Source organism: Nansenia antarctica (genome assembly GCF_963989245.1).
Source record: "Nansenia antarctica genome assembly, chromosome: 4".
Classification (NCBI taxonomy): Eukaryota; Metazoa; Chordata; class Actinopteri; order Argentiniformes; family Microstomatidae; genus Nansenia; species Nansenia antarctica.
The window spans coordinates 15,149,528-15,163,082 of NC_137689.1; the positions used below are offsets into that span (position 1 = coordinate 15,149,528).

The window sequence follows — 13,555 nt, forward strand, 5'->3', positions numbered from 1 at the left end:
TATTGGTGCCCCTCCAATGGTGTAAACCTGACCATGTGCCCCCACCGTTGAAAAACGTTGCACTAAAGTGCCCTTTTGAGACACTTTATCCTTTATCCTAAACTCCGCTTCAAGTGAAGCAAATGTTCTAGTGAGAACACCCCCTTACTTTCATGGTAGGCTAGTTTTCTTGTAATCTTAATACATGAGAATTGAAACGAACTCATTCACCTAACACTTCGAGTGTCACAGAAGTTTACGGTAAAAGTTTTGGATCTTTCTATTCAACACCACAGGAAAAAGGTTGGTTTATATTTAATTCCTTAATTGTCATCATAGGCATGTTTTGTTTATTCTTCTTGCCCTGTGAGATATTTATATTGTCTTCTTCTAAAAGCCTGCCCTCATCCTGAATTAGTTAATTTTCAACAGTACTGTAATTCTAACATATCCTCATTATATTCAATTAAACAAAATCCTTAAAGCTTGTAAAATCCAAGGCGGCTTTACAGTATCCATAACTTCCTTCAGTGAAAAGTTAAGTAAACTGTCCTTTGGGCTGGTCTCTCTGTTCAAGTTGCTACTACTTCTCAGCCGGTGAGGTTTCATGGCATACAGCTAGAGACACTAGCAGCTGCCAGTCTGCCTCACTGCTTATCCTGACAAATAATCGAGTGGGTATGTCACAGTAACAAGCACATATCTTTCATAGGCATTGTGTCCACTGCATTCAGTTAACTTTCAAAGTGGTTTCAATGGATGTCATCTATGAAAAGGACTGATTCTGAGATTTTAGACTGCCCTTTGCTGGTTCTCAAATTCAAACACAAAGCTTTAGAAACCCTGACAAACATGTTCCTGCTTTAACAGGATGTTGTAACCATTATAACCCAACAGAACATTGTAGCCAATATGACTGTTTCTAAGTCATACTGGGTTGGCCTGACAGATGAGGACTGGAGAGTGGTAATGGGTGGACGGGAGTCATTACATCATGGACAAGCGGCAAGTACAATTTATACTTCCAGCTAAATACCCACAATGAATTGGTTGCATAGTTCTTGTACTGGGCTCACTTCTGCTTTATGTGATTTGTTTACTGATATTGTGTTGAGAGCTTGTAAAACACAACATGCACTATATTTTCACTGTGGCCTCTGATTGCTTACAGTCAATGGGACCCAGGCCAACCTGATAACTGGGAAGGGCATCGTTTGGGGGGAGGAGAGGACTGCACCTTTTGCCCCTTTAATAATCCAAAACTATGACAAAAGTGTGATCACATGAGGTGACCATAACTGGTAAAGAGGGATGTATCAGTCGTGATTTCTATGTTATTGTGATTGTCACAATTGTAGATTTTGGGCCGGTTTCACAGACAAGGCTTAAGCCTAGTCCTGGACTAAATCACACTTTCAATGTAAAATCTCCATTGAAGATGCTTTTTAGTCCAGGATTAGGCTTAAGCCTTGTCTGTGAAACCGGCCCTTTGTGTATTTGGAAAAGTCTTATATGATGCATTTCATAATCTATCTCTCCTATAAAACACTTCTGTCAATGTGATCCAATTAATTTTTATTAAGGAATAGTAACAATACAAGTTTGCTTTCATTGTATACCATGCCATTGCTTAGCAAACATTGGACAAAATAATTTGTAAATCATCAATAAAGGTTGTGAATCCTGGGGGATTAAGACTGGGAAACTACACTTTGGTTAGAAACAAAATAGATTAAAAGGGTAAAAGGGATCCTCTAAAAGAAGTCAACATCGTCCGGAGCATCCAGGTCACGGTATTCAATAATGTTGCGTGGATCACCCCGAGCCATTCTGGAGTGACAAGAGAGTAAAAGACGAAAGGAAAGGAGGAGAGAAAAATTAACATGAATTTAATAAGGTTTCAAATCTCACATTAGCAGAAAATGAAAAGGTAGCTCTGCTAAGATGTCCCATAACTGACCATGGTATTACCTGTTGTTGCGGGGCTTCCCTGGGTATCCGCCTTGTCCTCGGAAGTTGTCATAGTTACCCCGGCCTCCTCCATACTGGTTCGGTGGGTAAGGAGGTCCACCTAGTTAAACGAAGGGTTTTTGCCATTTTAGAACATGATACCTTAAGAGTTACAAGAAAATGAACATTGATTTTGAACGTTGATGTCAATGTTTTTTATACTCAAGAGTCATCACATAAAAACTATTATTATAGGATATGAGGAGGATACACAGGCGTACCTCCATAGCCCATCACTAGTGGAGGGCGAGGCTGACCGAAGCCCATCAGCCCCTGGGGAGCCTGTGGGGGAAATGGCATACCCGGAGAGAGCAATCCTACAGACGCACACACACACACACACACACACACACACACACACACACACACACACACACACACACACACAATCATTTCAGATCAGAGGAGAAAGACTATACTGTTACACCTTAGTCAAACATGAACATATTAAATTCATAGTCCTTATACATAATCTCATTAACCATCTGAAACAAACTAAGTTACAAGCATTTGCTATCCATGACTATGTCTTCAATCTCACGAGACAATGGTCCCTCCCACCTTGTCCTGGACCAGGCAGGGGAGGGGGCTTCATCTCCGGGAGGGCAGGTCTTTTGGCATCCATCAGGAAGGTGTTGAAGAACACCACCTCCTTTTTGACCTCCTCTATTTTGTCCCCATGCTTGTTCAATATGTGCTTGCGAACAAAATCTTGGCCCTGTTCAGGAAAACATTAATTCTAATTTAGTTTGCACTTTGGCAGGACAAATAAAGACCAGCATATTGAAATGGTCTTTGGATATACATTTCCATTTGGACATTCCATTTATGGTAATACAAACAATAGCATACCTTGAACTTCTTGCCACTCAGTGGGCAGAGCCACTTGTCCTTGCCGAGCTCCTGGGTGTTTGCAGACACAAACTTCTCCACCTCCTGCTCGGGGTCCTTGCGGCCCATCTTGGCAGCCTCCTCCTCCGACAGGTTCTCTTTTACGCTGTACAAGGGGCTAAGCTTCTCCTCAAACGACTTCTGCCACTCCAGCACTGTATGCATGAGAGGGGATGAGGAAAGACAGGCACAAATATGTATGATGAAGTCAGCACTGAATGGTAAAAAGCAAACTTTCTCAGGTTCTTTCATGTTCAAACAGAGTAGCATGCTCACCTTCCCCATGTGTGACGCGATTTGGGGGGATGGGCCCACGGACATGGACCATGCCACAGCGGTTAGGCATTTCATCCTCACTCTGGTACTCGCAAGTATTGTAGTAGTCAATGGAATGAACGATACGCAGGTACATCAGCAGCCGGTCCAACACCTGGGACAAGGCAGACAAAGAGTAACTGTAAATACAATGGGGAACTATGAAGAGCAAGTAGTATTCACCTCAAGAGTTTATCACAAAACCTACAGTGTCCAATGCCTAACTAAGGACATGTACCAAGTGCTGTATCAAGTGCTGTGTGTGAAGCAACAGATGAGCAGACCTTGACCAGCTTGTCATCCCTCTCCACAGTGATGTCAGCAGGGTTGCCCTCCTTCGTGCCCTCTTCAGAGTCTGCTCCGCCCATGCTTCCCAGGAGCTCCTCCTCCTCGGCACTCACCTCCTCTATCAGGTAGTCAGTGATGTTCTTCAGAATGGGGTTCTGAGCCGGCATCTGACATAAGGATGATTCACACGCACATGACATCTTCTGAAAACGTTTACTAATCAAATCAAACTTTTGTATTTGTATAGCTAATTTCTCAAAAAAATGTGAGTGCTTCACAGACCACGAGGAAGATAAAATAACAATAGAGATAAAATCTACAACCGATAAAACAAAAGACATAAAACTACAATAGAAATAAAACAACAAACAACAATTTTCAAGTCTCTCTATGAGTATGTTATGGTGTGTTACTGCGTTTTACAACGGCTAATATGTCCTTACAGTTGAAGATCTCCTTAGAAATGTGGCGGGAATAGGGTCATGGGGACAATTAGACGGGCTGAGCTGAGACACCACTTTGCTTAATGTTTCAGTATCAACCAAGGCAAACAAACAAATCATTAATGATAGAAGTTATAAAGACGCCTTATTGTGTGTGTGTGTGTGTGTGTGTGTGTGTGTGTGTGTGTGTGTGTCTTGTACCTCCAGAGGCAGTGCCTCTCCCCGGTGTTTGTGGCTCCACAATCTCTCTCTGTCGTCCAGGGCGTGGATGAGCTTGGCTGACAGCTTGATGTCGTTACGGAGCACCTGTTTGTGCTGAGTAATCCCATTCACATTGCGCACCCTCCGGGCCAGGTCCCTGTTCACTCCTGGAGCCAGCTCACAGTCCCGCAGCTTCAGAGGACAGAGGAAACACCTACTGTGTGACTGATGTGCTCACAGAGAGCTAGAGCAGCTTCATATGATGTTTTGAGAACTGGCTTAACATGCCCCATTCTTAATGCCCTGTGTTAGTCACATGCAGACATGTGTTTGAAGAGTTTGCAGTTGCATAAGTATCAAAGGTTTTGATCTCTCAATTACTAACATCGACAGACTTACTCTAATGTTTTGGAGGTTCCAGCAAGTCTCCTTGATGTTGACACTGCGATCAAATGTCACCCAACAGCGTCTGAAAAACCTAGGACATTGGATGTAGAGATGGTTGTACATAGATATATACAAGAGGTCATTTTTTTATTTACAACAGTCTGCTTCAGTCAATTGGCAAGAAACAGCTGTACTAACCTGTGCTCTGGCTGGGGATCAGACAAGCACACTCGCATGAATCCAGGATATCTCCGACACAGCTGAGGAAGCAACCCAAAAAACTGGTTAGTTCTTCCTGTAAGAGGATCTATCAGGTGATTGTAACGTATGTACATGTCCTTAGTGTCAGTGTGTTTGTGTCAGAGTCCCTTGTATCAGACTGTCAGACTTTGTACAATAAACTCACTGCAATGATCTCAGCCTTGGAGATGGTGGGGGCGATGCTCCTCATGAATAGAGAGCAGGTTCTGTGTAGAGGCCGTGGTCTTGGTGGCAGATCATCTTTGGGTTTCTTCTCCTCCTCTTCGCCCCTCTCCTTCGGTTTCTCCTCTTTGTTTTCCTTTGCGTCAGCTACATAATTTGGGGGGAAAGCACATAAGTTAGATTCAGTATAAAACATTTGAGTGACCGAAGCCAATGCTCAATTTCTCAGCACACATCCCACTGCTCACCGTCACACTCTTCTTCCTCCTCATCATCATCCTTGTCCTCCCCCTCCTCCCTCTCCACAGGTTTGTCAGAGGAATGGGGGGAGTTGGAGTCAGAATCTGTGTCAGACTCGCTCTCTGAGGCACTGGCCTCATCTTCACTGTCTCCACTATGCTTCCTCTTCCTCTTCTTACTCAGCTGACAAAGAGAGGGAGACAAACAGGTAGGGATGTAACGATACACTCAACTCACGATTCAAGATACGGTTTTCTCACAATTTTCTTAACAAAATGAGATTGCAGACAAATTATGACTGAAAAATATTATTTTATTTATTTCTCAGACAAAAACTAAACTATTGTATTTTCTTAAATCCCTTTTTATTTCTGAGGTAAAGTATAACTACAATTAGGTATAATATCCGAAGTTTTATTTTTTTGCCCTGTTTTCTCTAAGAAAGTCCAGGCGTTTTTTCTAGCTACAGACACAGGCCCCCCATCACTCCTCACAATGCACACTTTCTGCAGAGTGCACTGTCATCGCCCCATGCTGGCTCTTTGGGTTTTGCCTTTTGGGTGGTTTGGTAACCCTAGATGATCGTGACATTTCACATATTATGTGCACAAACTCACAAAGGTATAAAAACACAGCTCGTAAAACACCACTAAAACATGCTTGCTTCTCTCTTCAAATCTACTCAGCTCTCCATTCACATGCCTTGAATTACCGTAATAATCATATATGGGTAGAAAGCGCAGCTTTCAAGAACCGTTGGAATTATTTCGATAGCACATATAATTTAGGAATTATGGTAATATTCCAACATGTGTAAAATGCTGTCGGTTTTTAAGGGTCGAAGAGTATCGTGATTCGTTTTTCATTTCACCAATTTGAATCGTCTCATATTTGTATCGATAATTTACTGCATCATAGACCAGGCCACGGCCAAAAGTAACTGTAAATGTACCTAAAACATTCACATAGACACATAGATAGAGACAAACCTTCTTGGGCTCTGGCGTCTTTTCCTTGGTGGTTGCTTTCTCCACTTCTTTCTCTTCTCCCTCACTCCCCCTCTCTGCTGCCTCAGCAGCCTTCTCTGTGCTGCCAGCATCACTTTCCTCCTGGAGCAGAGCACACTTATGTCAACAAATGGCTAACACATTGACTTTCTGTTCTCAAAGAGGAAGTACAGCATATGTGGTTACTAGTGAACATAACATGCCTTCTCTTTATTGTCTTTATCGGCAGGGGGTTTGTGGACACCATCCGTGGCCTTGGTCTCCTCTCTTTTGGGGGGCTCAGGTCCAGCCCCACCAGTCGCAGCCCTCTCCCGCTCCTCTTCCTCCTCTGATGGCTGCTCCAAAATACGCAGATCATGATCAGTCCCACCCTCCATCTTTATCACCGCTGAGGACGAGAAGGATGTAACACAGGTTATACAAGGATGTCGTATATATTAGGGGTGTAATAGTACACACAAATTTCGGTTCGGTTTTGAAGTTTGTTACAGCAGGGTAAAAACTCAGAAAACGTGTGTGTGTGTGTGTGTATATATATATATATATATATATATATTTATTCCCCCGCACAGCCGCACCAGCCGCACACCCGATCACAGTTGAACAATGCCAGAATATAGCTTTGGTCCGATCCACTTGTCTTTATCCATCGCCACTGAAGGTAACTGAGAAACCATAATTTTCCCAAACAGGAGAGTTAAGGGACGCTGGAGGAACTTCAAGCTCAAGATCAAACTAAAAGCTAAATTACTGACAATCTCTCTGTGGCATGTGTGTGCATGCGTATTGGCTGAGATTACTTCAATACCCAAAACAGTTCTGCAGCCGTAAAAAGAACGCTGCACTCCGCTCAGTAGACACGCGTACCGAAAGACCCGTACCATTACACCCCTAGTATATATGGGATGTACTATATTCAACCCCAAATACTAACACTTCACTCCTGTCTCTGAGGAACAACGATTGACATCAAAACACTCAATTGGATGCAAGAGGCGGATAAATGACCCCTCAGTGTCTTATCCCACCATGACACACTACCTGCATCCAGGATTTTGATGATGGCCTGGGCACGCTCAATGTCCAGGGAGACTGTATCGAACCAGCCATTCTCCATCAGGAACATGTAGACATTCAGTCGGTTCTGCAAGGCACTATGGGCCTCAGTCTTACGCCGGCCTGCCTCATCTGGGTGGTATTTGGACCTGAACCTGCGTTCAGAACAACGTCCCAAAAAAGGCGAGGGAGACACACAGGGGTAGGGATGGAGGGGAGAAGAATGTTAGAGCAAGCATACACATTAATTCCTACGATAGCCTTCAACTGAGCCCAAATTACTACAAGTACCCCCAGCTCTGTTACCAAGCAGTAAAAATATAACAATACTGAGGACCTGTTTGCACCCTCTCATACAACAATGATCAAATGCAGTGGTGGAGACCAAAACTGAGACATCAGCTCATCAATAAACAGAAACATTCAACTCTTGTGTTAGGTACTAAGACTGATGTGCTGTCTTGGGCCTACATCTCTACAAACAATCTATTCTGTGCAATGTGTGTTCTACATTAAACATTTAGAGTGTTACCCTGCAATGTTGTATTGGGGGGAAAATGCCCACCCATCAATGAAATGCAAGTATATGTTCAAGTGACTACCACATAGGAAGCACTTCAGTGTCTGCTGCTGACATTGCTAGAAGCTCTCTGAGGTTTCATTGTAGTGTTAGATCCTTCAAGTTTGCATGTTGTGTTTGTGTGAATATAACTGCCTTTGTCACACCTAGAATCAGGATGCTTAGTCAACTCATTCATAATAAAGAAGGGCAAAGGGGACACAAGTTGTGAGATAAAAGAACATAACACAGCTCAAACTTGACATTTCAGAAGAGCAAATCTGCCATGATGTAGACTAAATTTACCTTTTCTTCTCCCAGTATAACAACACATATATACTGAGAGGGGTCTCTTCTGTAAAAATGTGCTCCACTTCACCCCCCTATTGTGTTTGTGTGCGCACAATTTCGTTTTCGGTTTTGGGATTCGATTTGATCCGAATATAAAAAGAAAATGGGGGGGAAAAAAGCATGACTAAAGAAAAGAAAAAATCTCTCGATGCGCGCAAGTAGCTTATTTGTCTATCTATCTAGGATCCCTGGTACTGTATGTCTAAGAGCAACTGCATTGTAAGCAGTGCAATCCCTAGCTGTCTAACAGCGATTCCTGCGAGGAGTTCCACTTTTTCTCATCTTCAAAAACCTTGTTGTGGAGGGTAGGGGAGCAGTGGAAGGGGAGGGAAGAAGGATTGATTACGTTAATTTAAAGAAAACAAATAAAGAGCATTGACAATTTATTATGAACCCTGGACACACCTGTGAAACAAGTGTAAACACATCCAATTCTACACTAGATCTGTGATGACTTACAATCCAATGACACTCCTCACTTCTGTTCTGAGGATAGCCTGTAAGTGTATACAAAATATTTCCTGACTTAGTTTATATCAATAATATCACCTGCCCATAAACCCCCCCCCTGCTCCTACCTTAAGGCAGTATGGGCATTTATGATAAACCCGGTGAAAATACAGTCTTGCCTGTCTTTTCTCCATAACACTGTCCTTGATGGATATGGATATCACTGACTCTGGGACTTCCACTCCACCCGACCACACAGACAGTGTAATTTATATTAGTTTTACATTTATTCTAATTTACGGCCTACATAATTATTGCTCTATTGCCCTTTTTGCCATTGTCTTTTTAAATTACTTTTGCTTATATTGTTTTTTAAGTCCTATGCACCAACCTCAACAAGTACATTTCCTGTATGTGCAAATATACTTGGCAGTAAAAAGAATTCTGATTCAGATGTCATTGTCAGTCATCAGGTTTACAGAAAGTTCAGGAAAGGATACTCAACATACTTATTAGTCCTTCCAACCCTGTTTTAACCTAGCTCTTGAGTAGCTAAAGTCTTGATATCTCAATCTGTCAAATAAAACATCTTCTGACAAGTACTGGCCTCAAACTTTGACAGGCTCCCATCAGTATTATTACATGAGATCCAACATTCACATGTGACTGAAATAATTCCTGTGATGTGAAATCCAGTAGTTGTCAGTGACAGCCTGAATAAAAAAACAAGGATGATATTACTGATGACAGAGAAGCAAAGGCTATGATAGTCTTACCACTCTTCATCTTTGTGAGCAAGGAAGAAGTCCTGCATCTGCTGCCGTCGGAAGTCTATCTTGTACTCGTTATAGCGTTTGACTGCCTCCGTCTCATCCACAGAGTCATCCAAGGACAACAGGAACTCCTTAAAGCTCTTCATCAGAGGAGGAGGTGGGCCCAGGTCCATATCATGGATGTTACCTAGCCTAATGGAGACATTACTAGGTCAAAAAGAGAGATAGAAATACACACACACTTAACACTTTGTTAGGAACACCTGTAAACCTTCTCATTCATTCAGGTGGTGTAATGGTGTGGGCAATGTTTTCTTGGCACACTTTGGGATTGTTAATACCAATTAGGGGTGCAACGGTTCTCGTTTTTTTTACGGACGGTACGGTTTGCGTTCCACGGCTCAATTCACTAGTGAACCGTGACGGTTTTCGGTTTATGCTGCGATTTGGCTGCGTTCGTAAATTAGCTCTGAGAGCGCCGCAACAGTTTGAGGAAGCCCAGGATTCCTACAAGTCTGCGGTGTGGGGTCATTTCGCTTTTCCCGTTGAATACGACAATAAGGGGGGGGAAACAGTGGACAGAAATATTACTGTCTGCAAGCTCTGCTTAAAGCGTGTGCCATATGCAAATGGTTGCACCTCTAACATGAACCAGCATATTCGCCGCTACCACTCAACGATAACACTGACTGGGAGCAGGAAAGCCAGTCAGGTAGCGTCAGCGAGCAGACAGCAGTCTCTCTCTGATGCGTTCGGACAGACGTACACTACCACTTCAGAGAAACACAAAAAAATAACCAATAGAGTGGGGATGTTCATTGCAAAGGATTTGCAGCCCTTTTCGGTGGTTGGAGATTTGGGTTTTCGAAATCTGATAACTCTCGAGCCCCGTTACAGTGTCCCCTCCCGTACATCATTCAGCACCAAAATAATCCCCGGTATTTACCAAACAACGCGCAGAGGCATTGAAGACGATTTGGCAAAAACACAGAGCTTTGCACTGACTACGGAGGGTTGGACCTCCCGGGCAACGGAGAGTTACCTCACTGTCACGGTCCACTACATGTCACCGGATTGGGAGATGAAGAGCGCAGTACTGCAAACTCGTCCACTATACGAAAGCCATACCAGCGCGCACCTGGCAGAGGAACTAACAAATGCAGTGACTGAGTGGAAGTTGGAGAGGCCAAACATAACAATTCCCGTAACAGACAACGCAGCAAATATCGTAAATGCGATCCATGAAGCTGGTGGACTGGGGCCACAGATCGGCTGCTTTGCGCACGTCGTAAATCTCGCCGCCAAGAAGGCAGTGGCAATAACCCCGGTGTCCCGCCTCCTGGGTAAGATCGGGTAAGATCAGACATGCAGTCACTTTCTTCCACAAAAGCACCACAGCCCACCATATTCTGACAATTAAACAAGATATGTTAGACTTACCAAAACACAAATTAATCCACGATGTCGCAACTCATTGGAATACAACACATGACATGTTGGAACGCTATGTGGAAAGTGTTACTTTTGTAGTGTGAATTTGTTTTCCTCCTGTTTGTATACGGGCTACCAGCTGTCAAGGCTAAATTGCACTTTTACTTTCGAAAGTGTTTATTTATTTTTGGACATTTGTAAGTGTTTTTTGTTTATATACAATTATATATACATTATATAACATATACATGTGTATGTTAAAGTTCCATATTATGTATAAGCAAAATAAAGTAAAGTAACAGTTTGTAAATAAATAGTAGCATTTGTTTCTGAACCGAACCGTACCGAAAACCGTGACCCAAAATACCGAACCGTACCGAACCGTGGGCCAACTGAACCGTTGCACCCCTAATACCAATCAATCATCGCTTGATGTCTCAGGAGGAGCAGTAATGGCTACTTCCAGCATGACACTGCACCATGTCACAAAGCAAAAGTTGTCTCAAACTGGTTTCATGAACATGACAATGTTCAGTGTTCTTCAGTGGCCTTCCCAGTCACCTGATCTGAATTCTATAGAACACTTTGGGATGTGGGAGAAGGGGAGATTCACAGCTTGAAAGTGCACCTGAAAATCTGCAGGAATAGCGTGATGCAATCATGGACCAGAATCTCAAAGGAATGTTTCCAACATCTCGTGGAATCAATGCCACGATGAATTGAGGCTGTTTTGAGAACAAAGTGTGCCGCTTTTGTCACACACACACACACACACACACACACACACACACACACACACACACACACACACACACACACACTAAGAGTAAGCAAATTAATTGTCACAACTCCTGTTCATCTCCTGGATCTAGCTGTTCTACTCCTCACCTTGCCTGTATGGGAATACCATGGTGAGGCTGCATGAGGTGCAGGTCAGGGTGGCCCCAGGGCTGTGGAGGGGCATAGCTGGGGCCTCCACCCCCACCATATCCCATGTCATATCCCCCATGATAGGGGTCGCCTCCATGGTCATCCCTGCTCAGAAGAGGGAGGAGTGGTTAAAATGTTTTAGACTATGGTAATCAGTGACACAAATTATGCTGAACAAAATATGCTGATTCTCACCAGTCTCTCCTCATGCGCTTCTGCTGGGGACTCATATCATGTCTGGGTGGAGAGAATCTCTCCCTGCGACCCCTTTCATAGTCCCGGTACTCTCCGCGGCTACGCCGTTCCCTACCCCTGTCCCATTCCCTGGCAGATGGGCGCCAGTAAACGGAAATAACAAAAAGAGAGATAAATCACCCACTTCTGCCTGTGAAATATATGTTTATACCATGCTTTCCATAACCCATCACTTATTGCAGTAACTTTACTTCCCCGGTTAGCTACCTAGGGAATTCACTCATGACCTTTTTGATTCCCTCTTCCTCACCTGTCATTCCAGTCATCCCGACGCCGGTCATCTCTCTCTCGGGACCGGTCGTAGTCGCTCCTCTCTCGGCGGAACTTGTCTCTCCTTCTGCGATCATACTCGTCATCACTGTCCGCCATTGACCTGAACAAAGTCATGTGAGGTGAGAACTATTAGAAACCTTTGCCAAGACAAACATTTCAAACGTGTGCCCCTCTTCAGCATCCGCCACAGCTGCATTACAGGGACAAGATCAACGACTGATTATTTGGACTGATTTTGCAAACATCAAGGTGATCTTAATCGTCAATTGGACTTGAATTAGCTAGCTAGCTACACGGTGCAAGTCTTCCTCCATTCATTTGGTATTTTACCCTGCAGACTTCTCACATCTACTGCACATTAGATTTACAACTTAGATAGCTGCCATAATATAGCCAATTCAACTGACTTTGATCGGAAAATTCTCTATGAGACACGTGTAACTAGTTAAGTTAAATAGCTAAATCAAGTTTGAACTGACCTATCTATCCTTCAGCTAGCGAATATGTTTCAGCAATAAAAAGGGATGTGAATTCCAAATAGTGCAAACAAACCACTACGGATTACACCCATGTAACTTAGTTAGTTTGCAATGTTATATTCGTTGGAACTACTAGAATACTATAATACTAGCTTCAAGCGTGCCAGACAGACACTTCAAACAAAGCCAGGCCGGGTCATGTTCAGGCCCCACGGGTTAGCATGCTACCCTCACGACTTAGCTAGCTAACAACTAAACAAAGCTGTTAGTTACGCAGCTAACTCATTTCCATATGTGGTAGTAATGTATATCAATTGACAGCATTATATTATATCATTATATGAAGCGTTCGTGTAAGTTACCCGATAAAACACGTTCTTTATGTAACCCTGCGACCGTTTCCCTCCTTTCATCAGACGCGACCGGAAGTGTTCGATGTATTTGCTCTCTGTTAGTTTGCTGCATATTTCTCTTGGACTGCCCACAGCGCCATCGCATGTCTAGTTTGTGAACTGTGCGACACTGCAACTATCAAACCAGGCCTCCTGAATATGCTACCACATGCTACCCTTGATGGTGCATATTGCAGAATACATAATGAAGATACCTGTGTGGCTACTATAGATTATAGGAAGGGCGTTCCACATTTTTACTGCATAGTTTGCAAACGAGTTTAACCCCTTGTTTGTGGTGCAACGCGGTTGAACGTGGTTCGTGGAGCTTCCACAACCATCGCCTCACTGCTGCTGCTGCCACCAAGGCAGGCATTCTCCGCTGCCGCCGCCACATCCATCGAGGCTCCCAGCAACATCAA

At 43.5% G+C, this 13,555-nt stretch overlaps 1 protein-coding gene across 1 annotated transcript; it reads right to left on the minus strand.

Annotated features, from left to right (window-relative positions):
* Positions 1–1,551: 1,551 nt before the first annotated feature.
* On the minus strand, positions 1,552–13,156 carry srrt (serrate RNA effector molecule homolog (Arabidopsis)). The gene is made up of 20 exons (XM_080530379.1): positions 13,104–13,156; positions 12,239–12,362; positions 11,930–12,072; positions 11,693–11,839; positions 9,377–9,565; positions 7,226–7,395; positions 6,388–6,572; positions 6,167–6,286; positions 5,186–5,360; positions 4,921–5,084; positions 4,713–4,774; positions 4,527–4,605; positions 4,128–4,319; positions 3,480–3,650; positions 3,157–3,310; positions 2,842–3,035; positions 2,551–2,707; positions 2,211–2,306; positions 1,951–2,050; positions 1,552–1,809 (listed from the first exon to the last, which is right to left on the minus strand). Exons 2-20 carry the CDS (start codon positions 12,356–12,358, stop codon positions 1,734–1,736), a joined length of 2,694 nt encoding a protein of 897 aa, XP_080386505.1. The 5' UTR covers positions 12,359–12,362; positions 13,104–13,156; the 3' UTR covers positions 1,552–1,733.
* Positions 13,157–13,555: the final 399 nt, after the last annotated feature.

Coding starts and splice junctions, on each gene's coding strand:
- srrt (XM_080530379.1), bottom strand. CDS start 12,358: ATGGCGGACAGTGATGACGAGTATGATCGCAGAAGGAGAGACAAGTTC. Junction 7,396..9,376: donor GCTCACAAAGATGAAGAGTG/GTAAGACTATCA, acceptor TTCTGAACGCAG/GTTCAGGTCCAAATACCACC. Junction 4,775..4,920: donor CCAAGGCTGAGATCATTGCA/GTGAGTTTATTG, acceptor TTGCTTCCTCAG/CTGTGTCGGAGATATCCTGG.